Here is a 23,731-nt window from a genome sequence, read left to right on the forward strand (position 1 = left end):
AATGGAGCCACAATGATAAAATTAACATTTAAAGACCTAAGTTCAAATCTTATAATAGAAGCTGTAGAATTCATATCTGGTTGATAAGCTTGATTTTGTTTTCAACATGAAATTCATCTAATCTTGGGAATGAACAACCCATCTGGTTCACTAATGTTCTTTAGATTAGACAATCATGCCTCAGTCTAATCTCTATATGAATTTTAAAAAACAATTCTCTTGTTTAATTATATCCTTAAACTGATACGGCATTCAGATGTTTCCTAGGTACATTATGTTGAATTCATATTCAAGTTCAAAGTAAATTTATTATCGAAGTACATATATGGCACCAAACATTACCCTTCAGATTAATTTTTCTTACAGGCACTCACAGTAAGTACAAAGGAACACCATAGAATCAATGAAAAAACTGCCCACAAAAATGGACAAACGATTAATGTACAAAAGCAAACACAAATTTTTAAAAAAGTAAAATAAACAAACAATAAATAAATAAATAAATACTGAGAGCATGAGTCATACTGTCTTTGAAAATAAGCCCGAGTTGTCAGATCAGTTCATTGTTGGGGTGTGTGAGCATCCACTCTGGTTTAGGATCCTGATGGTTGAACCTTGTGGTCTGGGACCTAAGGTTTTTGTGCCTCCTTCCTGATGACAGCAGCGAGAAGAGGGAATGGCCTGAATGGTGGGGGTCCTTGATGGATGCTGCTTTCCTGCAAGAGTGTACCTTGTAGGTATGCTCAGTGATGGGAAGGGCTTTACCTGTGATGCACTGGGCTGTATCCACTGTAGCCTTTTCCATTCAAGGATGTTTGTGTTTTCATACCTATCCATGATCCAACCTGTAGGTATACTTTCCACTTTGTATCTGAAATCCGTCAATGATTTTGGTTCCTTAAAGTTGTAACAGCCGGGGGAATTAGTCGGGATAAGCTCCCACTACCTATCAAGTGCTCCCAATGGTGTGCACCCCATGTAGCCAGTGACAACCAAATCCAGCTCCTGGCCTTCACGTGTGGCTTATTTACTAAGTCCGACGAAAACATTTCTACTGACAGGTTAAGGGAAAAGGCAGGTTACTAATGCCTAAAACCTGTCTCTTCAAGCTCATCAGCCATGGTTGGCAGCCCATCTAAGAAAATGAAAACTCTGATCTCAAACTCCTATTGCCTTGCAGCTACATATACACTCTCATAGGGAAGGCTTCGGGAGTAAACCTTGAGGGAAAAATCCAGAGCTGGAGTCCCTAAAGCAAGGCTATCTTGAGCTCAGTGTTGACTGACAACTCCTGCGATACTGCAGATGTTGAACTGTATCGGTCACTGTTGTTCTTTTAGATTTATCAGCTATGTGGAGAGGGGCAACCTGGTGCATGGGCAACAGCTTTCTCTCCAAATCGTACTGCCTGGCTTGCATATTGCTTAGACAGTTGACACTGACCAGTGGAGAGCCTCATGCATGTCACCGTTTCAAATGAATCTTCACAAGCTTCAAAGAAAGTAGAGGTGCTGCCATGCCTTCTTCGTGATGGCACTCCCACGGTAGACCCAGGACAGATCTTCTGAAGTAATAACACCAAGGAATTTAAAGTTACTGACTCTCCCCACCTCCGATTCCCTAATGAAGACTGGTTCATGGACCTCCGGTTTTCTCCTTCCATAATCAATAATCAACTCTTTGGATTTGCTAATGTTGAGTGGGGAGTTGTTGTTATGTCACCACTCAGCCACGTTTTCAGTCTCTGTCCTACCTTAGATTCGGCCAACAACGGTGTCGTCAGTAAGCTTAACTGTTGCATTGGGGCTGTACTTGGCCTCACAAAAGTATAAAGCAAGAAGAGCAGAGGGCTAAGCACACAGCCTTGTGGTGCACCTGTGCTGGAGGTGAATGTGGAGTAGATGGTGTGTCAATCTAGACTGACTGGAGTCTGCAAGCGAGGAAATCAAGAACTGGGAGACTGCTTTGCCAAGCACCTACCCTCCATCAGCCAGAGAAAGTGGGATCTTTCAGTGGCCACCTATCTCAATTCCATTTCCCATTCCCATTCCAACATGTCAGTCCATGGCCTCCTGTTGTGATGAGGTCACACTCAGATTGGAGGAGCAATGCCTTGTATTCCGCCTGAAAGCCTCTAATCTGATGGCATGGCGCATTGATGATTTGAACTTCCGGTAATGCCCCTCCCACCCCCTTCATTCCCCATTCCCATTTCCCTCTCTTACCTTATGTCCTTATCTACCCATCACCTTTCTCTGGTACTCCTCCCCTTTTCTTTCTTCTATGGCCTTCTGTACTCTCTTATCAGATTCCCCCTTCTCCAGCCCTGTATCTCTTTCACCAATCAACTTCTCAGCTCTTTTCTTCACCCTATTCACCACCGCCCCCCCCAGTTTCACCTGTCACCTTTTGTTTATTCCTCTCGTATCCTCACCTTCTTACTCTAACTCCTCATATTTTTCTCTTCTGTCCTGATGAAGGGTCTTGACTCAAAAACATTGACTGTACTCTGTTCTATTCATGCTGCCTGGCCTGTTGAGTTCCTCCAGAATTTTGTGTGTGTTGCTTGGATTTCCAGCATCTATAAATTGTCTCTTATTTGTGAAATCAAGGATGCAGTTGCACAAAGAGGTCTTGGACCTAGTCTTCTGTTGTTGAAAGATGGGCATTAAATGTATTTCTGCTGAGAATTGCATGGTAAATTTGATAAGGTTCTCCAGCGGTGATTACACAGTTAGGATATCAAGTTTCTACACATTTACGATATCAGTTTCTCGAAATCCTGCCAGAACATCTTTGGTCTGTTATAGATCATCAGTAACTAAAATTTCTAATAGTGGATTAAAGAAAAAAATGCTGAAAACACTAAGCAAGAATGATAGCATGTACAGAAAGAGAAACAAAATTTTTGGTTTAGTCCCTCCTCAAGCTGGGACATGGAGATGGAAATGGTTTTAAGTTGTAGCAAAAAGAAAGTATGGGAGAGAGGGATAGGATAAGGAGAATAACCATCATAGGTTGCAATGTGGATGAATTGTTAATGGGCTTAGCAAATGGTGGAGCAGGGTGTTCTACATAAAGTTAAAGATGGATGAGTTTGAATAAAAATGCCAGGCTCTGATATAGATAGCTAATGTAAGACAACTTAATATGAAGTCCAGAAGACTTTATTGTGTCCTACCTTGATTTGGGCCTTCTTATAACTGTGCTGGAGTCCACAGGCAGAATTGTCAGAGTGTGAGTGAAATGGAGAATTAAAGTGGCAAGGAACAGTATGCTTAACTTCATCACTACAGCCTAAAAGCAGGTACACAATCTAATAATCTGTGTTTGTTTCTCTAAAGTAGAGAAGACTATATTGTGTAAAGCAAATGCAGAAGAAATGTAGGCAAATCACTACTTCTCCTGGAAAAACTCTTTATGTAAACACAAGAGATTGCGCACACACTGGAAATCCAGGGCATTATGTGTGTGTTGCTCGAGGTTATGTCCCTGGATGGTTGGAAAGGGTGGATGTTGCATCTTCTCTGCTGCCTGAGGAAATTTCATTGTGTGGAGTGTGGTTGATGGTAGAGTTGTGAAGGGAAGATGCCCTTCAAAATGCTGAAAAGGGAGAGAAGTGGAAGATTTGGTGGTGAAATCTTATTGAAACTGGTGGAAATTGCAAAATGTTATCCTCTGAATCCATACTCTAATGGGAGAGATCAAGGGAACTTTATCCTTGTTCTGTCCAGGATACTGTTTGAGAACAGAACTGCAAATGGATTAGATGTAGTCAAAGGCTCTGTCCTATGGTTGCAGCAAGCAGCATTAATGCTGAGTTGAGGGAGAAGCCATTATGTAAGGATGAGCACAGCCAAGCCAATGAGCTTGTTGCTGGAGGGGAACAGGTGAGACTTCCATTCAGGGAAGAAGTGGAAGGCCCTCAGATGTTCCTCATGGGATGGGCTGTTGTGTGATTGTACATCCATGCTAAAGATGTGATAGTTGGGCCCAGTGAACTGGGAACTCAGAAAAGCAGTGTTGTCAGTTGTGGCTTGCATGTAAGTGGGAAGGGATTGGCCAAGGTGGGAAGAATTAAGTTTAGAGTGAGAACAGTCTGAAATGATGAGTCTAATTGGACAGTCCTACTTGTGGGCCTTGGACAGGAGGTAGGAGTACCAGTGTGGGACAAGGTTGAGGGTTAAATGGGATGTGGTTGGTGTTATGAGGTTTAAAACTATGGAGGGAAGACTGCTGAAGGAAATGAGGTCCTTGATTGTCAGGGACATAATGTCTTGGTGTTCAGTGATGGTATTGTGGACAAAGAAAGCATGAATATGCTAATGAGTGCTGACACTTAGTCTCCGTAAGGTAGAGATTAATTCACCAAATCATAGCAAACCGCACTTTAGGCAGATTTCCACACTACACAATTGGGACTGAAGCTCTTCCTTCAGAATCTCAATTGGGACTTTGAGTGGGGATCATTATTTATTTATTGAGATACAGTGTGGAATTGGCCCTTCAGGCCACGCCACACAGCAGTACCCCAGTTTAGTCCTAGCCTAAAGCTGGGACAATTTACAATGACCATTTCACCTAGCAACCACTACTTGAGGGAGTTAAGGGCCACTGATGTTGATTCTCATTGGAGCATCAATAAACTAGGAGTAAATAAGGAATCTTCGTGGTTGTGGACTCACTTTTGTGAACTTTAGTTCTGAATGCTATTTGTCTACTTATTGTTTGCACGATTTGCTCTTTTTTTCACACACTGAGTATTTGATTTTCTTTTTTTAATGGGTTCTATTGTATTTGGACTTGGTTGTGGTGCAGACCTGGCCTCATTCATGCCTTGGAACTGCCCGTTGCGGATGCTGAGGAAAGAAGTACTGGTGATATGCCTCAGGATTGCAGGCTGGCCTCCTCCTGTACTGCTCTCCAGTGTTTGCTCGGTGGGAGACAAGCTGGATTGCATTCAACCATGGCCGCACTGCATGATATGACTGCCGTGTGCTGTTCTTGCAGAAATGTGGCTCCAGGACTATGACCAAGGCCATCATTCTACAGACCATGACACTCATGGACTTGGACTATGTTATTAATTTTTTGTAACTACGCTTTTCTGCTATTATAATTACATGTGCTGTGTGGCTGTGGTTCTGTGTTCTGGAGGAACGCTGTTTCATTTGGTTGTTTTCATATGTAGGGTTGTGGTTGAATGACAATGAAACGAACTTCGGTGTTTGAAAATTGGCACCTAGGGAAGTGGGAGTCTGGAAATTAGAGCCTTTGTGGGTAATTGTAAGGTCAGTGCAAGGTATGGTCACAGCTTAGGAGCAAGGGAATGTAGTCAATAGACAATTTCACAACCATGGTGTGTGGATGGATCCTGGGACTTGATGGACAGGAGATAAGAAATTGGCAAAATGCCAAAAATTTGAAACACTCAGCCAGTTAAGCATCAATAGTGTAATAGAGAAGGCATTTTGTGCCAAGTACCCATCATTATAATTGGAAAAGTGATAAGACTGTTGTATTAACTGGGAAAGAGTGGGGAGAGCAGAGGGAATATCTACTCTAAAGTACAGATCTGAATTCAGTTAACAATTACTTTTAAAGACTGCCAATTGAAAAGGCAAAAAATTGAAACATATGTAGGTCCTAAGGAGCTGTAAAAAATATTATTACTGGAATTTTTAATTCAGTGTTAAGCTCTGAGGGCATCTAAGTGCTTGGACGATAGATTTCCTACAGCCTGCTTTCAGCTCTTCTGGAGCAATGTGGGAGGCTGAAGCCAGAGATGTGAATTTGGAATGGGATGGAGAATTTCAGTGACAAGTGACTGGAAGCTAATGGTCATCCTTGCCACTTAAACAGAATGCAGTTAACTGATTAACTTTTGGTCTCTCCTGTGCAGAAGAGACCATAGTGTGAGCACCACACGCAGTATAGGCAAGCCCCCATGTTATAGTTGTTCGGGTAATGGAAATTTACAGAGTTCACAAATCACTGCCCAAAAGTAATAGGACACGGAATAAAATTTGCTCTTGCAGAATTCATGTGGAAAAAGAAAGCAAATGCATTGACTTTTAATTTTCTTTTGAATTTTTATTTCTTGATGCATGCATAAATGACATGGCCTTGCATTATGGACTGTTTTTCAGGAATACAGCCTTTTTCTCTCCCTACCCCCCCACCATCAATCACCACAGTAATATGGAGTTCGTCTATACGCTAAATTGGAAAGGATGCAACTGAATTACTGGTGCTCCTGTAAGGATTGTTTGGGCCCCAGAAGTGTTACATTTCCTCTGCATTGTAAAGTGCTGTGAGAAGGGGGTTGGTATGCAGATGCAAAAGAGAAAAAGAGGGAGAGGAGGGTGTATTTCTTATTTTCTCAATTTCTCAATGGCCCTGCTACATTCCATTGTAAGTAGCTACAACCTGTTACCATTTAGAAATCAAATGGTAATTCCTAACCAATAGCTAGGCAAATCTGAAGCCCTGAATCAAGGTAAGTCAACTAGGGTTACTCTGTTATTAATGTATCATTACTACATTACGAAAAGGGAGACTGAACGTGCAAGTGTGAGTGAAGTTTTACTTGGTAAAATTTTTTTATATGTGCTCCTTGAAAATTTTACTAAAGTAGGTAATTCTCCTGTGCTTATTAGAAGAAAGACAAAAACAAATTACAGCAATTAGTTTCAAAATATAAGCTTACAGAAGTGACAATGTATCCTTTAATAATAGAATGACAGTGGAACCAAAGTCTTCCTGAATAGTGAAAATGATGAGGAGTCTGTTTCAAGAAGGGAAGCTGCTGAAAAGTCCACAGTGTCGTTCAGGCCAATGGTCTCAGATCCCATTTATATACATCGAAAATCCCCACTGCAACGATCCAAGAAAATAGGCTCAGTGGAAGTAAGTGTTTTAAATTAAACTCTTTTTCTTTAAAAATTCTTTGGAAGTTTCTAAGAACTTTTTTTTCTAGAATTACAGGGAATGCTCTATCTAGTATTTTTAAAAGAAAAAAAATTAGAAGAACTACTTCAATTTCTAACTAGAGAAGGGTATTTATCTTCTAGTATCGATGATAATTAGAATTAGTGTAATTGAAACACTCCAAGTGAATATAATAGTACACAAACATTATAAAAATAGTCATAATAGTACACGAGTATTATAAGAGTAGTTATGTGCTACTATCCAGCAATCTGTGTATCTGTGGAGTGGGAAACAGTTAACATTTCAGGATGATGACCTTTGATCAAAACCTACTGTAGATACACTAAAATATTGTTTCTTTCTCCACAGATCCTTTCTCGTACAAAGTATTACCACCATTTAACCACTATATCATTAGGCACATTTTGTTGAAGATGTTTTGCAGTTTGTGCTGGATACTATTTTATAACTACCTATTTAAAAGAGAATAATTGCAAAAAAAATCTACCAATAAGAAACTGATTTATCAGCACAGCAACCCGTGAAAGAATGTCTGAACATGGTAAACAGATTAAATGACTGACGTAAGATGATATTTTGCAGGATCATAAGACATCGGAGCAGAATTAGGCCATTCAGCCTGTCGAGTCCACTCTGCTGTTTCATCATGGCTGATCCCGGAACTCTTTCAACCCCATACATATGCCCTCTCACCAAATCGCTTGATGCCCCGACTAATCAAGAATCTATCAATTTCAGCTTTGAATATACCAACACACTTGGTCTCCACCACAGTCTGTGACAGAACATTCCACAGATTCACCAATCTCTGGCTAAAAAAAATTCTTCCTTACCTCTGTTCTAAAAGTTGACCCCTCAATTTTGAGGCTGTGCCCTCTCGTTCTTGATACCTCCATCACAGGAAACACCCTCTCCACATCCACCTTATCTAGTCCTTTCAGCATTCAACGTTCAGTAGGTTTCAATGAGCTACCCCCGCATTCTTCTAAATTCCAGTGAATACTTGACCATATTTGCCAAATAGTTCTCATATGTTAACCCATTCATTCCAGAATCATCCTAGTGAACCTCCTTTGGACTCTCTCCAATGACAATACATCCTTTCTGAGATAAGGGTCCCTGAACTGTTGACAGTGCTCCAAGTGTGGCCTGACTGGTGTCTTATAAAGCTTCAGTGTTATCTCCTTGTTTTTGTATTCTATTCCCCTTGAAATAAATGCCAACATTGCATTTGTCTTCTTTACCACAGACTCAACTTGTAAATTTACCTTCTGGGAGTCTTGCACGAGGACTCCTAAGTCCCTTTGCACCTCTGATCTTTGAACTTTCTCCCCATTTAGATAATAGTCTGCACCATTGTTCCTTTTACTTAAGTGCATTATCGTACATTTCCCAACACTGTGTTCCAATCTGTCACCTTTTTGCCCATTCTTCCAGTTTGTCTTAAATCCTGTTGCAATCGCATTGCTTCCTCAGCACTACCTACCCTTCCAACTATCTTTGTATCTGCAAACTTTGCCACCAAGTCATCAATCCACTATCTAAATCATTGACAAACAATGTGAAAATTAGCAGTCCCAATACTGACCCCTGAGGAACACTACTAGTCATTGGCAGCCAATCAGAAAAGCACACTTTTATTCCTACACACTCCCTCCTGCCTGTCAGCCATTGCTCTTATCCATGCCAGTATAGTTCCTGAAACACCATAGGATTTTATCTTGTTAAGCAGCTTCATGTGAGGTGCTTTATCAAATGCCTTCTGAAAATCCAAGTAAATGATATCCACTGTGCCTCTCCTCTGTCCACCCTGATTGTTACTTCCTTGAAGAATTCAAACAGATTTGTTGGGCACAGTTTCCCTTGACAGAAATGATGCTGACTATCATTAGTCATTAGTCTCCAAGTACCCCAAAACCTTGTCATTAATAATGGACTCCAACACTTTCCCAACCACTGAGGTTAGGGTAACTGGCCAATAATGTCCTTCCTTTTGTCTTCCTCCCTTCTTAAGAAGTGGAGTAACATTTGAAATTTTCCAGTTCACTGGGACCATGCCAGGATCAAGTGATTCTTGAAAGATCATGATCAATGCATCCATTATCTCTTCAGCAACCTCTTTCAGTACTCTGGGATGTAGTCCATCTAGTCCAGGTGACGTATCCACTTTAAGCCCTTTGAATTTGCCTAGCACTTTTTCCTTTGTATTAGCAATGGCACTCTGACACTCACAATGCTCCCTGACACTCACAGACCTTTAGCATACAGCTGGTGTTTCCACAGTAAAGACTGAAGTAAAGTACTTGTTAAGTTTTCTGCCATTTCTTTATCCCCCATTACTACCTCACCAGCATTATTTTCTAATGGTCCAATATCAACTCACACCTCCCTTTTATTCTTTTTATAACTGAAAAAACTTCCAGTATCTTGCTTTATATTATTACTAGTTTGCTCTCATATTTCATCTTTTCTCTTGTACCTTTTTTAGTTACCTTTTGTTGGATTTTAAAAGCTTCCCAATCATTCAACTTCCTACTCACATTTGCTACATTATATGCCCTTTCCTTAGCCTTTAAGCAGTCCTTAACTTCCCTTGTCTGCCATGGTTGCCGACCCCTACCATTTAAGAACTACTTTTTCTGTGGGACATGTCTATCCTGTGCCTTGTGAACTATTCCCAGAAACTTCAGCCACCTCTGTGCATCATCCCAGCCAGTATCCTCCTCCAATCCACATGGGCAAACTCCTCTCTCTTGCCTCTGTAATTCCCTTTATTCCATTGTGATACTGATACATGTGACTTATGCTTCTTCTCAAATTGCAGTATGAATTCAATCATATGATCACTGGCTCCTAAGGGTTTCTTTACTTTAAGCTCCCTAATAATATAGGGTTATCACACAACACCCAATCTAAGATGGCTTTTCCCCTGAATAGCTCAAGCACAAGTTGCTCTAAAAAGGATTCAACAAATCCCTTGTCTTGCGATCTGACATCAACCTGATTTTCCCAATCCCCATGTGTATTTGGAGTCCCCCATCACAATTGTGTCATTACCCTTATTACATGCCCTTTCCAGCTCCCTTTGCAAACTCAACCCCACATCTTGTGTATTTGGAGGCCTATGTATGATTCCCATAATTTTTTTTTAAGCTTGTAGTTTCTTAACTCCACCCACAAATAATCGACGTTCTCTGACTATGTCACCCCTTTCTAAAGATGTAATTTCATCTCTTACCTATCGAGCCACACCACCATTATATCCTTTGATGTTAAACTCCCAGCTATGACCTTCTTTCAGCCACTACCATTAAGAAAAGTTCTTTCAGAATCATAGTACAAAAGACTCAAACTTTGATTATTGGGTTGCTTTAATTGTGCGACAATAACATTAAACCAATTTAAACTCAAAGTATCAGAAAAGTTAATAAATGGATGATTTTCTGGTGCAGTGACAAATTATCTTAATCAGTGTTACTACACCAATGTTCTAAAACTGAATAGATTCCATTTGTAAATTTGTAATTATTTTATATAAAATAAGTGCAGCTCGAGTATATTTTTAAAAGGACAGAATTGAAACCTAGTGAGATGCTAAATTGTATTGAACCTAAAATTAATATTAATCTGTATTATCTTGTTATGCAAAGAATAGAGAGGTGCTGGAGATGACATGACAGTAATTACATGGTCGGTACCAAAATGCAATTATCAGGTTCAGATGAAAATTCTGATATCCTTTCTTTTTAAAAAAAAGTAGGAGTTCTTTATAGAGGTCTTCATGATTATAAGAGCTTTCTATAGACCTCAGTATGTTTGTGGGATTAATAAAACTGAAGGTCAACAATATAAGATAATCAAGAAATCAAATAAGGAAATCGTAATATTGATTTTGCATCTAGGACTTTGGAAGACTCCTCCTGACTCAATGAGTGGCGAGGATGTGGAATTTGTCACCGCAGAGTGTGATGGAGACAAATAGTATTGATGAATTCAAGGAAAAGTTAAATAAGCATATGGGGAATGATCTAAGTAGAACACTATGCTAAGAATTAAAATAAGAAATACTGCAAGAGGCTAAATTGGAGCAAACAAAATTGATTAAACTGTTGAAAAACTTGAAGTTGATTTCACCTTGGCTTTTCAACTTAAAGGCTGAGTTAAGAATTAAGAAATATATGGTATGTGAATGCTTTTAATAGGACGATTATCCTACAGTTCAATTCCTATCACCGGTTGTCTACTTAAAGTGCTTTTAAAGTACACTGGTTTATTTTGGAGTGTATCTGTATTTTGTAAATTTATTTAGTTTGAATTATCTACGGATCTGTTTTCCTTTTTGTTTGTTTTCTATAATAGTTATAATTGAATGTAGGTATTTAACAAAACCTGACTAGCTAAACCTTTATAGGTAGTTTTAAATTTACGCATCCTTTTTTCTTCAGTCCTGCCAAAGGGTCTTGGCCCAAAACATCGACTGTACTGTTTCCCATAGATGCTGCCTGGCCTGCTGAGTTCCTCCAGCATTTTGTGTGTGTTGCTTGGATTTTCAGTATCTGCAGATTCCCTCTTACTTATTATAGGTAATATATGTTATGTCCATTTATGGCTCTAATGCAAACCAAGAGAAAATCAGCAGATGCTGGAGGTCCAAAATAATACACACAAAACACTGGAGGAACTCAGCAGGCCAGGCAGCAGCAGTCAACATTTCAGGCTAAGACCCTTTATCAGGACTGGAAAAAGAGATAAGAGGTCGGGTTAAGAAGGTGGGGGAGGGAGGGCAGCAAGAAGTACAAGGTAGTAGGTGATGGGTGAAGCTGGGAGAGGGGGAGGGGTGAAGTAAAGAGCTGGGAAGTCAATTAGTGAAAGAGATAAAGGACTGCAGAAGGAGGAATCTGATAGGAGAGGACAGATGGAAGAAAGGAAATGGGTAGGAGGACCAGTGGGAGGTGATAGGCAGGTAAGGAAATAAGGTGAGATCCAATGCAGATTGGGGGACCGCTTCGCAAAGCACCTATACTTCACCTGCCAGAGACAGTGGGATCTCTTGATGACCGCCCATTTCAACTCTACTTCTCAGTTCAATTTCAACATGTCAGTCCGTGGCCTCCTCTCTGCCACAATGACACCACACTCAGATCAGAGGAGCAACACCTTGTATTCCATCTGGGTAGCGTCCATGCTGATGGCATGAACAAACTTCCAGTAATTGCCCCCCCTCAACTCCTACATTATTCCCCACAGCCATTTCCTTCTCTCACCTTTTGTCCTTACCTGCCCATCACCTCCATGGTGCACTCCCCCCCCCCCCCCCTTTTTCTTTCTTTCAAGGGCTTCTGTCCTCTCTTATCAGATTCCTCCTTCTCCAGCCCTTTAACTCTTTCACCAGTCAATTTTCCAGCACTTTACTTCACCCATCCCCCTCTCCTGGTTCACCTATCACCTACCACCTTGCTCCCCTCCCCTCACCTTTTTACTCTTAGAAACAGAAAACCTACAGCACAATACAGGCCCTTCAGGCCACAATGCTGTACCAAGCATGTACTTAGTTTAGAAATTACCTAGGGTTACCCATATCCCTCTATTTTCCTAAGCTCCATGTACCTATCCAAGAGTCTCTTAAAAGACCCTATTGTCTCCGCCCCCACCACCATCGCCGGCAGCCCATTCCACGCACTCACCACTCTCTGCGTTTATAAAAAAAACAACAACAATAACAACAACAACTTACCCCTGATATCTCCTCTGTACCTACTTCCAAGCACCTTAAAACTGTGTCCTCTTGTGTTAGCCATTTCAGCCCTGGGAAAAAGCCTCTGACTATCAACATGATCAGTGCCTCTCATCACCTTATACATCTCTATCAGGTCACCTTCATCCTCCGTCACTTCAAGGAGAAAAGGCCAAGTTCACTCAACCTATTTTCATAAGGCATGCTCCCCAGTCCAGGAAACATCTTTGTAAATCTCCTCTGTGCCCTTTCTATAGTTTCCAATTCCTTCTTGTAGTGAGGTGACCAGAACTGAGCATGGTACTCCAAGTGGGGTCTGACCAGGGTCCCATTTATCTGTAACATTACCTCTCAGCTCTTGAACTCAATCCCACGGTTGATGAAGGCCAATACACCATATTGACTTCTCATCTCTTTTTCCAGTCCTGATAAATGGTCTGGCCTGAAATGCCGACTGTTTACTCTTTTCCATAGATGTTGTCTGGCCTGCTGAGTTCCTCCAGCAATTTGTGTATAGTTTTTTTATAAGTGCTTTATTATTCTAGATAAATTAACATGACACCTTTATATCTGAAATGTGCAAAGAAAATTTCCTAATTCCTTTTGGGGCAGCAAGTAATATTGTATGTGGGAATCTATAATAGAGAGTTCTTGACGAAATTGTTAGGAGATCCACAGAATTAGCTTGAGTTCCTGTTTGCCTGATAGAGTCCATTCCTTTTCAGTGGGAAATGCTAGTCGTATAGAGCCCCGACAAAAGCAATCCCAAATTGACTCTGCAATTTAACCAGTTATAATCATGCAACCTAACAGCACAGAGTATTAATCATTCATGACTCTTCAGTGTTTTGGAACTCCTCCAACACATTAATGTTTATCAATGATTCAAAGTCTTCATTTAACATCAGGATTCTGGCACACTGTAGAACACTCTAACGTTGGACTGCCGTGTTTTCTACAGTCTCATCAGAGACTATGTCACCTGAGAACCAATAGTCTTTAAAGAGATCAAATCCCTTTTTCCACCCATTTTAAGTGGGAGACAGATGAACATGAGCTTTAACCCATCCTTAAAAAATGATCCATATAACTCATTGTTACATGAGAGCCTTTAGTATTATTCTTCTGATCAAATTGTAAAGATGAGAAAAAGTTAAAGAGAAAATGAAATACTTCATTAGAATAGCTGCAAGGAGACTAATACTACTGATTGCATTTTAGATTTGCAAATTGAAGTTCATATACAATTTTGTCTCTACAACCTAATCAAGTTCGGCTCTCAGTCCTAAGATAAGTCCTAAGATAGTCCACGGGAATGGTACTGGAGGATTGGAGGGGGGGGGGGGGGGCGAATGTTATCCCCCGTTCAAAAAAGGTCGTAGGGATAGTCCGGATAATTGTAGACCAGTGAGCCTTACATCTGTGGTAGGAAAGCTATTGGACAAGATTCTTAGAGATAGGATCTATGGGCATTTAGAGAGTCATGGTTTGATTAGGGACAGTCAGCATGGCTTTGTGAAGAGCAGATCATGTCTAACAAGCCTGATAGAGTTCTTTGAGGAGGTGACCAGGAATATAGATGAGGGTAGTGCAGTGGATGTGATCTACATGGATTTTAGTAAGGCATTTGACAAGGTTTCACACAGTGGGCTTATTCAGAAAGTCAGAAGGCATGAGATCCAGAGAAATTTGGCCAGGTGGATTCAGAATTGGCTTCCCAGCAGAAAGCAGAGGGTCGTGGTGGAGGGAGTACACTCAGATTGGAAGGTTGTGACCAGTGGTGTCCCAGAAGGATCTGTTCTGGGACCTCTACTTTTCGTGACTTTTATTAAAGACCTGGATGTAGGGGTAGAAGGGTGGGTTGGCAAGTTTGCAGGCGGCACAAAGATTGGTGGTGCTGTGGATGGTGTAGAGGATTGTCGAAGATTGCAAAGAGACATTGATAAGATGCAGAAGTGGGCTGAGAAGTGACAGATGGAGTTCAACCCGGAGAAGTGTGAGGTGGTACAGTTTGGAAGGACAATCTCCAAGGCAGAGTACAAAGTAAATGGCAGGATACTTGGTAGTGTGGAGGAGCAGAGGGTTCTGGGGGTACATGTCCACAGATCCCTGAAAGTTTCCTCACAGGTAGATAGGGTAGTTGAGAAAGCTTATGGGGTGTTAGCTTTTATAAGTCAAGGGATAGAGTTTAAGAGTTGTAAGGTAATGATGCAGCTCTATAAAACTCTGGTTAGGCCACACTTGGAGTACTGTGTCCAGTTCTGGTTGCCTCACTATAGGAAGGATGTGGAAGCATTGGAAAGGGTACAGAGGAGATTTACCAGGATGCTGCCTGGTTAGTGAGTATGCATTATGACCAGAGATTAAGGGAGCTAGGGCTTTACTCTCCGGAGAGGAGGAGGATGAGAGGAGACATGATAGAGGTATACAAGATATTAAGAGGAATAGATAGTGTGGACAGCCAGCACCTTTCCCCAGGACAATACTGCTCAATACAAGAGGACATGGCTTTACAGTAAGGGGTGGAAATTTCAAGGGGGTTATCAGAGGAAGATTATTTTACTCAGAGTGGTTAGTGCGTGGAATGCACTGTCTGAGTCAGTGGTGGAGGCAGATACACTAGTAAAATTTAAGAGACTACTGGACAGGTATATGGAGGAATTTAAGGTGGTGGGTTATATGGGAGGCAGGGTTTAAGGGTTAGCACAACATTGTGGGCTGAAAGGCCTGTACTGTGTTGTACTATTCTATGTTCTATAACAATTTATTATTCCACCAGATTATGTCTTCCAACAGCCTCTGTCCGTCTGAGTTGCTAGTCTAACTGAAGTGTCAGTCACCCGAAATGCCAACTGTCCATTTTCCTCCATAGATGCTGCTTGCTTCACTAAACTTGTCCAGGTTTTTGTGCATTGCTTCCAAGTTATTATATCAATTTTCTATTCAAGACAGTTTTAATTGGAAAAATGTTAAATTGTCCTCTCATTTATGCATTTGTAACAAAACCTATTTTTTAATGGTAAAAGATTAAACTTCCACTGGAAATGAATTGTAGGTTCATAGAACTATTGCTGCAAGGATTGATGTACTCGGCCCATCCAACCCATGTCAGCTCTTTGCAAGAACAAATTAGTTAGTAATACTCCTTGGTTCTTGTGGATCTGCAATTTCTCTGTCTGATAGGTTATCTAGTTGTTTTCTGAAGGTGGCAGTTGAATTAGCTACCATCATCCACTCAGGCAGTGAATTCTTGTTCATGTCTAGCCTTAAAATTAAAAAAAAGTTTTTTTTTCTCCCTCATGCTGCCTTGTCTCTTGCTGTAAATGGATAACAAAGTCCTTTAGATTTATACCCAATAAATTATCTTGCCTTTCCTCAATCTTCCTAATGTATTATTTTACAGGATCTGCCTTAAATTCCATTTAGCTTGCATCCACTCGTTCTATGAGACCTACTATTTTCTAACAGCTTCACTGTTTGCTACACCTCTAGCTTGAAAGTAAACTGTTTATCATGACTTTTCCTGGCTCTGACTTAATTATCCTTTTTATGGGCTGAATCTTAAGTGATCTTAACTAGTAACTTATCAATCATCTTCTGAAAGATCATGCGTATAACATCAACTTTATTGCTCTTGGCAACACTAAATAAAGGTGATGAACGTAATGATATATTATTTGCCTTTCTTTGTGGTTTTAACAAATGACTGCTCCTGAAAAATCCTCACATCAGAAATTAAACAGACTGGCCTGGTATTTGCAATATCCACCTTTGAATCCAATTTTGAATAAGGTTATAATACTTGCTCTCATCCTTTTCTTGAGCAGTTAACTTTGAGCTGCATTTCTGCAATTGTGCCTCTTCTTTCTTTTGCAAGGAATCACCCAGAGCAGGTGATTTGTCTATCTTAAGTTCTGTCATATTCTTGACTGCGTTTCATTTATCAAGTCTATGGAACTGATCCACTTCCCTCTTTTACCAATAAACTGGCAACATCTTTCTCTTATGTAAATAATCCTTACAATTTATTAATCTGCAGGTTGGGGTTGGGATTGCTGGCAAGGCCAGTATTTATTGTCCATCCATAAATGCCCATGAAAAAATTGTGGTGACTTCTGCCTTCAACAATTTCAGTCCAATAGAACACAAATTAGAGTATTTCAGTTGCTTATATCTAGTAACAGTGAATGATATATTTCCAGGTTAGGGTACACTGTAACTTGGGAAAAGCTAATGCAGGTGATAGCTTCCTTATTAACTTGCTATCATTCTAATTGGTAGTAGAAATCGTAGCAGTGCTGGATTAGTTGTGGTTGGTAACTGCAATTTATTTTGGTATAAATTACTACCATGTGTAAATTAAGCAAATTGTGTTCCTTATTCGAGTCTCTTTTGGCCACTTAATTCCATTAAAATCCATTGGACAACACCAATTATATCTCAAAAAGACCTGCTGTAATATTATGACGTTATAATGTTACTTTTGAATAGTTAGCCGAGTTTTGTGCTGCTGCTGAATCCTGGACCCATAATAAAAGTGCACACTGCTGACTCACAACAGCATTCCAGTGTCTATATTCACACTAGCTCTGTTATAAACAAACGCTAATTTACCCTCATAATTCTTCAGAATTCAGTTCCTATGTTCATTTCCATTTTTAATAGAAGTGAATCAGGATGTTGATCAAAATGTGCTTTCAGATCAGGAAGAATCTCTAAGTAGGCTGTGCACATTAATTTTTAACCATTTGATCTCTCTTGGCAATTTTCCACTACCAAATAATCCAGTAGTCAATAAGTTGAGGAAGCTGGGAACCTTCCTATCGTTGATATTTAAATGCTACTAAATGCAAAGAAGAGATAGAGTACTTCCTCTCCTTTCAACAATCTTGTCTCTTTTCTTGTTTCCACCCTAGTACTGATCTCAGACTCCTCCAATTAATGTTCCACTGCTTTGCAATCTTTGGCTTCTAACTCCTTCCTCCGCTGTGATGTTCGGCTCCTTTGATCCACCTCAGCTTTCTATACCACAAATGGATCAACATCTCCCTCAACTCGGTGGAACCTGCAATCCTCTCCATAAATTACTTCCACCCCACCCTAAACCCCTCGTATTCCGTCATTATACACATAAAGATCCCAGTCCACACTACTTACCTTTTTCTTCACTGAGAATAGATCTAGGGAATCAAAGTGGTTTGCACTCATCTTAAAGTTGTACTATTCACCTATCATTTCACATAAATCTGAGATAAATTGTGTATCCCCATTTAATTAGCTTGTCTGTCTCCTCTTGATATAATCCATCTATTCTTATAGGACTTCTGTTTACATGTTTTTATCAGTGGCAAAGACATGCAGCTCATTTTTCTGATGTCACATTTAATACCTTGTGCTTGCTGTAAATTTAACAATCATATCAGGGCTTGTGCACAGTAGCTGCAGCATTTTTACTTGCCTTCACCTTCACTTCTGACAAACTTGAGAAAATTTCTACGATTAAACTGCTATCAAAATGACTGGCTGCCAAAAAGAGTGGAGAATTTTTTTCTGTATGTAGGAGCAAATTAAAAGATCATATGGAGTTGGCGGTTGAAGGAGCAGGCGATTTATTAAAAAAAAACTTAGTGCACACCAGAAGACCAGACAAAGCTAATCAACCTGAGCATGAATACGGTAGAGCTTTTATGTTCTCAGTTGACAAGATTACCAGTCACACTACATTTTGATAACAAAATGGTGGTGACAGGCAGACTTAATTAAGTAACAGATTAAGTCCTGATGACAGAATAAAGTGATTATCCAAAGGTCTAACAGTAAATCCAATTTTCTTTTGCAATAGGTACATGCTATAACATAATTAGTGAAATTCCTGAAATCTGGGTGTCATCGCTGCTGCATTCCATGTCTCTACTTTTGTCTGCAGTTCCCTGTTACAAGATTAGCACAATCCATATTCCTAATTACTGGTTATTATTCCTTGCCATTCTTTACCCTACAACACTGTATTAATATTTTTTAAATTTGAATTTGAAGCTACCATTTTTGGTTTGTTAGTTATCACCAAACTCCCTATAATGTTTGGCAATTAAACAAAATACTTTAGGCAAAATTCAGAGATTCTAAGGAAGCCTACAGAACATGTTAAACATGTATTGTGGAGAGTCAGTGAATGTTCATGACCCGATTATTTGGGAGTTTAATAGTACAGGAAGAGCCAAAGATGTACAAGCCTTTAAAATTATCTTTACACAAGGTAAAACTTCTCCTTTGCTGCTCTACCAATGCCAAGTGAGCAAAGGAATACAGGTAAGTCCAGCAGTGAAAGGGAGGGCTGTGGATCGGAGGAGGGCATCTGATCAAGGATTGTCCACTGGACTTTGGTGGTGGTGTTGCCTGTGTGTTCGTCATCTGTAGGGGAGAAGATCGGAAGATCACTGCGGATGATGGGTGGTGGAATCTCAGATCAGTTGGGAGATAGGGGTGTTGAGCACAGATTATGTGTATGGTAGTGTGGAGAATGGGTTCTGATGTTTTGGGGGTGGGGGTAGAGGATGTCGGAAAGAAAGACATGTAAGTAAACTGTATAGTCAACATCTTAATTATCTTGTTTTATTTCCTAGAATTCCAGGATACCAGGAAGCCATATTTTTCTTTACACTAAATTTCTTAACTAAAGCATTTTCTTAATTACAAATACTTTATCATTCTTTTTAAATTAACACGTGTTACAAGGCAGTTAATATTGCATGTCTCTTGCCACAGAAGGGGCTTGGAGTTGGATAGAGAGCAAATCTGGTCTGGGTCAAACTTCTCTACCCTGAAGGATGATAAACATGTTGAACTGTTGTAGTTGCATGGTCATTTCATTTTCCTATCATCAATCCACAAATCACCAAATTTCGTCATTGCTGGTATTTGAGTAAAAGATCCTTAGATTGATCCTTAGGGAGGCACAATGATTATACCCTGGATGAGCTCTCCTACTCCACATTGTTCTTCGATTTTTTAAGTTTGCACAACTCCACTACTTTCAAATGATATTTTGTTAAGAATCCAGCTATAAATGAGGAAAGTTGCTCCGTGTGGAACAAGAAACCTTAAGAACAACATAATTTGATTATAATTACCTGCCCGACTCCAGTAGATGATGAGACAGACAAGCAAATATACTTCTGTGGATGGAAAGGCATGGTTCAGCAGCTTGAAACACATTGTGGCTGCTGCCATTGAAGTACCAAGTCTAGGAAATCTGTAATTTTGGACTGCTAAAGTTGGAGCACAGGGCAGTACATTACAATATGGCTGACCTGGGAAAGTGTGGATTCACCTATGGTGATGATCTTAATGATGCAAGAAAACTATACAGCTGGAAGTTTGAGCCTCTATGTAAGGTTCTGTGAGATCATATCAACAAATACTGCCCGTATCATGGTCCATAACCACATCTGGTGAAGCTTTTCTGAGTTTTGGCTTGGTCTATAGGATGGGTGTGGATCTAACATGCTTGCTTCCTTGGCTTCTCGCTTATTCTGCTCTCTATTGTTTTATTGTTAACTATTTATGCTACTGAACAAACACCTGCAGTTTTCTAACTCCCTGCTTAGCTTTGACCTAAACGAGCACACACTGCAGCCTGAAGTGTTATACTTAAAGAGTATGCACTATGCCCGATTGGAATGAAGTAAATGACTGACTTTGTCATAAGGTAGTTTTAATAGGCTTATAACAAAGTTTACATAAAATGTATTGATCTATTATTTCAATTTAATCAGCAAGATGAAGTAATTCTGCAATAATTCAATGTGAAATAATATATACATTGCATTTGTGCAGAGGAAATCATTGCATGTTTATTCAATTATGCTATAGTAAAACTGGTATCCTTTCATCATGCCTTCTTTCGGGTTGCCCTAGCTTTTAGCTAATTGAAACGTCCTAGGTGTACATACAACTTAAATGTTCAACTAGATATACATTCACCTGTATTTAAATTGAAGTTGCATACCTCTCAGTTCACAGTAACACCTGGCTTTGTGTTGTCCTGTGCTTTTATCTTCCATTCTGTGTTTTTTTTTTCTTGATTAATTCTTTAGGTTTGTTTCATTAGAATCATAAATTGTTATATTTGGTGATAAACTGAGAATCGTATTATATGTTCACTGTATTATGATAAACATACAAAGACCAAAAACAGCAAGTACCAGATACGAGATGTACATCAAGGTTGTCCAACCTGTGCTCACAGGCTGGATTTGACCCTTTTAAATCCGGATTGCTGTGCCTTTCCACAATTTTAGACTATAATTCCTTTCTTCAGCCAAACTGTTCTGTGCATTGATGGGATGTTGTATGAAGTAGGTGGAGATTATTGCAAGGGTTTCCATTCCTGTGCCTCTGCTTGAACATGCACTGCTATTAATTTGCCCCAGCTTCTCATTACTATGGCTCTCAAGTTGGTCCTCCGCTTCTCAGAGCATGGTAACTCATTTTCTTTTCTCTCTCTCACTTTCTGTCTGAGTTTACTTTAATAATCTCGAGCAGTGTTTGATGCCAGGTTAAAAATGGAAAGTAGAGACTTCATTTTCATGCTATGTTTAGGGCTGAATCAATCAGTGCTGTTCACTCATTTGTTGCTCCCTGCTTCAGAGGTTGGACATCCCTGATGTACGTAGTACCCAAACAAAATGTTTGGATCAGAGTATATTTACAGAGGAGGTGAACAGCTTGAAATTATTCTTTTGTTTTTTTTGAATGTAAAGTTAAAGAGAATTGGACACAAAAAAAAACACATCAAATTGTTATGGGTTGATATTTCTCTTGATCAAGTAGCATTTTAGGTCCTCATGGATCATGCAAATTTTGCCTTGATTATTTTATTTTGGAACTTATGAAATAATTAATTGACTTCTGCACTCTTGTATTGATATGGATGCATGGCCAGCAAGGGAAGAAGCTTTCAAACTGCCACTGTAAATAAAATCTGTATGGCAATCTTCATTTCTTTAACAGAAATGTATGGCCTGTATGCATGTCAATAGGGTACATTTTTAATGTTTTATTTAAATAAGGGAAATAAGGATGCTGTATCTGCATCAGGATTGTTAGTTGCTTCTGACAAAGTGAATGGTTATTTATGATGCACAGTTGAGATTTTTTTTATTCCTTTCGATTAAATAAGTCTAACATTGAATGCTTTGCTGTTGTTTTTTTGCACCCTTTTCTCACTTCCAGGAAGAGAGCCCCCTGAGTCTGTCTAGCCCAGAGTGTAGTGGTACCTGGATGCATTACACTAGTGGTGTGGGTGCTGGGCGTCGAAGACGCAGATCAGGGGAACAAATCACTTCTTCCCCTGTCTCCCCCAAATCATTGGCTTTCACATCAAGTATTTTTGGCTCATGGCAACAGGTTTTTCAATTTTCCTTCATTTTTATGAAAATTGCCATTTTCACTGGTCAAACATTCACCGTAATTCCTCAGGTCTGTCTTAAAGTCCTTCTTATTAATTTTAACATTGACTTCCATAATTATGAAATAATTAATTAGACCTTTACTTTGATGAAGCGAATGAAAATAGCTGACATGGCTTGTTAAACTTTATATTCAGATATTGGATTAATTTTAGAAAAAATCTTTAATTCAAATTTTAATTATCTTTTACTGTTTAGTTGCATATCCATTCAAGAATTTAATATGGATGCTGCTCTTGCATTTCTTTCTGCTGTTCTTTGCAGGTCTATTCTCTTAACTTGAATGTTGCAGTACCAATTTCATTAATCTTTAGATTACTTTAAATTTTGTAGTAATTTTTACCCAGTACATCCATTTGGAACAAATAGAGTTAGACATATTACTGATTTAGCACTAGAGTCCAACAGAAAACAAAGTTAGAAATGGAGAATAATATTGTTTATGTAAACCAGTCACCATAAGCAACCCCATACATTTACCATGTGCTGAGTTAAGTTAAAATTACCTTGTAAATCAGAGCACTCTTATGCCCAAGTTAGGGCCAGCTCAATAGCTAAGTCTTTTCAAAACAATTTTCCTGCAAAATGCTCTAGTAGGAAAACTGATACACTCCTTGAGTGATGAGTATAGATTTAGACATAAAATATATTGTTTTTTTAGGCTGAAACCTAGGCTTAGTTCGAAAGCACTTCAGTAAGAGAAGTTCCCATATCAAGAAGCTGAGAAACCTGATATTATTTACCTAACTTAAAGAAAGGCAAACTTAAAGTAAGGCAAAGAACAGTGAGTGAGGTTATTAATCTTGTTCCTTCAATAACTTTAATCCAATTTATTTAACTCCTAATGCAATATTTTCATGTTTCTTTTTCACTTCACCAGGGAGAGGTTATATAAGAAAAAATCAAATCAAATTTGACCTTGCATTTAAAGTTATGATCTTTAAACAGTTGCCTTTTGACATCATATTGCTAAAGGTCCAGCTGCTCAGAAACCATTGCATCCATCTCAGCACTTCTAATATATTTACACGGGTATAAAACCTGATTTAAATTAGATATACATTAATCTCTTTTAAAATAAGACATTCAAGTGGAAACCAGTTGTAGATTCTTCCCTCTGTCATGTATAGTGAATAATTAATTTCCATCTCTAATACACTTTTAGGTTTACTTCATAATTAGGTTTTGTATTCATCATCAAAATTTATAGTCTGCTTGCTTCAAAGTTGCTTATACTTCTGTTTTTTAAAAACTTTTGTTTCAGGATATTACATCAGGGCAAACATCTTCAATGCAGTAAATTTTAGCTTCTATACTATTTTTAATTAAGTTTTTCTTCTTTTTAATTTGTTGCTTTGTGTTGGACGCCAGATCCATTTTTGCAAATATTCTGTTATCTCCATCACTGGTTGTGACTTGAATTATTAATCGTTGCCATCTTATTTAACAGAGTGCACCACCATTGACTGTAAATCTGTTAGGAAACAATGAAGTCTCTGTTTAACATTTATGAGCAGGAATATGATTTAACTTAACCAGAGCTGTTAAAATTTCAAATTAAAGATCCAACTTA

General features: G+C 39.2%; 1 protein-coding gene across 14 annotated transcripts in view; it reads left to right on the plus strand.

Annotated features, from left to right (window-relative positions):
• Positions 1-23,731, plus strand: part of ppip5k2 (diphosphoinositol pentakisphosphate kinase 2) — a 108,276-nt gene that overhangs the window by 60,248 nt on the left and 24,297 nt on the right. For 8 of the 14 annotated variants that reach the window (XR_009512117.1, XR_009512118.1, XM_059969463.1 and 5 more), the window contains exons 24-25: positions 6,739-6,909; positions 21,923-22,168. Coding sequence is in view for 12 of the 14 variants with exons in the window: in XM_059969463.1 (XP_059825446.1) it covers positions 6,739-6,909; positions 21,923-22,168 (417 nt within the window). In the remaining 2 variants the exon portion in view is untranslated. The remainder of the gene's footprint in view (positions 1-6,738; positions 6,910-21,922; positions 22,169-23,731) is intronic. The other 6 variants (XM_059969462.1, XM_059969464.1, XM_059969467.1 and 3 more) reach the window with 2 other exon arrangements.

Source organism: Hypanus sabinus, chromosome 5 (assembly GCF_030144855.1).
Source record: "Hypanus sabinus isolate sHypSab1 chromosome 5, sHypSab1.hap1, whole genome shotgun sequence".
In the NCBI taxonomy this organism is placed as follows: Eukaryota; Metazoa; Chordata; class Chondrichthyes; order Myliobatiformes; family Dasyatidae; genus Hypanus; species Hypanus sabinus.